This window comes from Nannospalax galili, unplaced genomic scaffold, assembly GCF_000622305.1.
Source record: "Nannospalax galili isolate Female #2095 unplaced genomic scaffold, S.galili_v1.0 scaffold218, whole genome shotgun sequence".
Classification (NCBI taxonomy): domain Eukaryota; kingdom Metazoa; phylum Chordata; class Mammalia; order Rodentia; family Spalacidae; genus Nannospalax; species Nannospalax galili.
The window spans coordinates 1,918,671-1,920,210 of NW_008343207.1; the positions used below are offsets into that span (position 1 = coordinate 1,918,671).

General features: G+C 40.2%; 1 protein-coding gene across 3 annotated transcripts in view; it reads left to right on the forward strand.

Annotated features, from left to right (window-relative positions):
• Mphosph9 (M-phase phosphoprotein 9) overlaps positions 1 to 1,540 on the forward strand; it is a 90,939-nt gene that overhangs the window by 46,674 nt on the left and 42,725 nt on the right. For all 3 annotated transcript variants that reach the window (XM_029566538.1, XM_029566540.1, XM_029566539.1), the window contains one exon: positions 754 to 841. In XM_029566538.1, coding sequence (XP_029422398.1) covers positions 754 to 841 — 88 coding nt within the window. The remainder of the gene's footprint in view (positions 1 to 753; positions 842 to 1,540) is intronic.

Consider the following 1,540-nt stretch of genomic DNA (forward strand, 5'->3'; position numbering starts at 1 on the left):
CCCCCGGACCTTGCAGATGCTAAGCAGGCACTTTATCACAGAACTACAATATTTGAGCTTTTGTGACTGATTTGTTTCACTTGGCATCTCTTCAGATTTGTCCATAGTATCAGTATTTTCTTCCTTTCTAGGGCCCAATAATCTGTCATTTTCAAACATCACATTTTGTTTTTCTGTTGTAGGACACATTTGCTCCCACCTTTTGGTATTGCTGCAATGAATATGAATATATCAATATCAGTATGTAGTCAAGCCTTGCTTTTTTTTTTTTTTTTTTTTAGACAGGGTTTCACTATGTAGCCATGGCTGACATACTCCTATACGAACCATCTCAGACGGGCCTCTATCTCACAGTGATCTACCTGCCTCTGCCTCCTGAGTGCTGGGATTGAAGGTATATACCACCATGCCCAGCAGTCTCAAACTTTGCCTTTTCATTTGACTTTATTTTTGGTGCAGATAAGGGAACCAAGGTTCTGATGTGTGCTAAAGCACTTTGTTATACCCATGAATGCAACTCTAGCCCCACTTGATATTTTCTAGCACTCTTTTCATATCGTTATTTTACTCTGCTATCTTCTTTAGATATTAGACTATTTATAGAATACATTTTTATAAAAGTGGCATCCTGGGTCTTAGATAACATTGGATCATTTGTTTTGAACTATGTGCTGGCTTATCTGTTAGGTTAGTTTGATGCTTTCAAGAGAAACTATTTTGTCTTCTAATTGATTCTAAACTTATGCTTCTTAGATGTGACCAGTTAGATAGTGCTTTGAATGAAGCTACTGGTCGTGTGCAAACACTTGAAAATAAGAATAATTTACTGGAAATAGAAGTGGTAAGTACTCTTGCTGGTGGTGGTTCTAGTGGCTTAATGTTTAAAGACTTTTTTACTAACTGAACTTGAGAGACAATAGTTTTATGATAACATGTTTTTTTGCTTTTTCCTTAAGGATGTTTCTCCAAGTGTGTATGTTCATTGCTTCTTACTTCATGTAGTTTTAACTTTTATTTTTTTAATTTTTAATTTTTTTATTGGTACATTATTTTCATGTCTTGATTCACCCTTTCAAAATATACAAGTTGGTGGCTTTTAGCATAGTCAGAATTGTGCAGGCATCACCACAGTCAAATAACAGTTGCCTCGGTCAAAAAGGAGGTCTAGGGGCTGGGGAGATGGCTCAGTGGGTAAAGTGCTTGTTGTGTAAGCATGAAGACCTGAGTTTGGATACCTGGCATCTGTGTAAGATCAAGCATGGTGGCACGCATCTTTAACCCCATGCTAGGTTGGGAGTGGAAGGGGTGAAGAGAGGCAGATCCCAGGGCTCTGGCCATCTACTCTAGCTGAAATGGCAGGCTCCAGGTTCAATGAGAGACTTTGTCTCAAAAAATAAGATGGCCGGGCGTGGTGGCGCACGCCTTTAATCCCAGCACTCTGGAGGCAGAGGCAGGCAGATCTCTGTGAGTTCAAGGCCAGCCTGGTCTCCATGGTGAATCCAGGACAGCTGGGGCTACAGGGAGACCCTGTCTCAAAAAG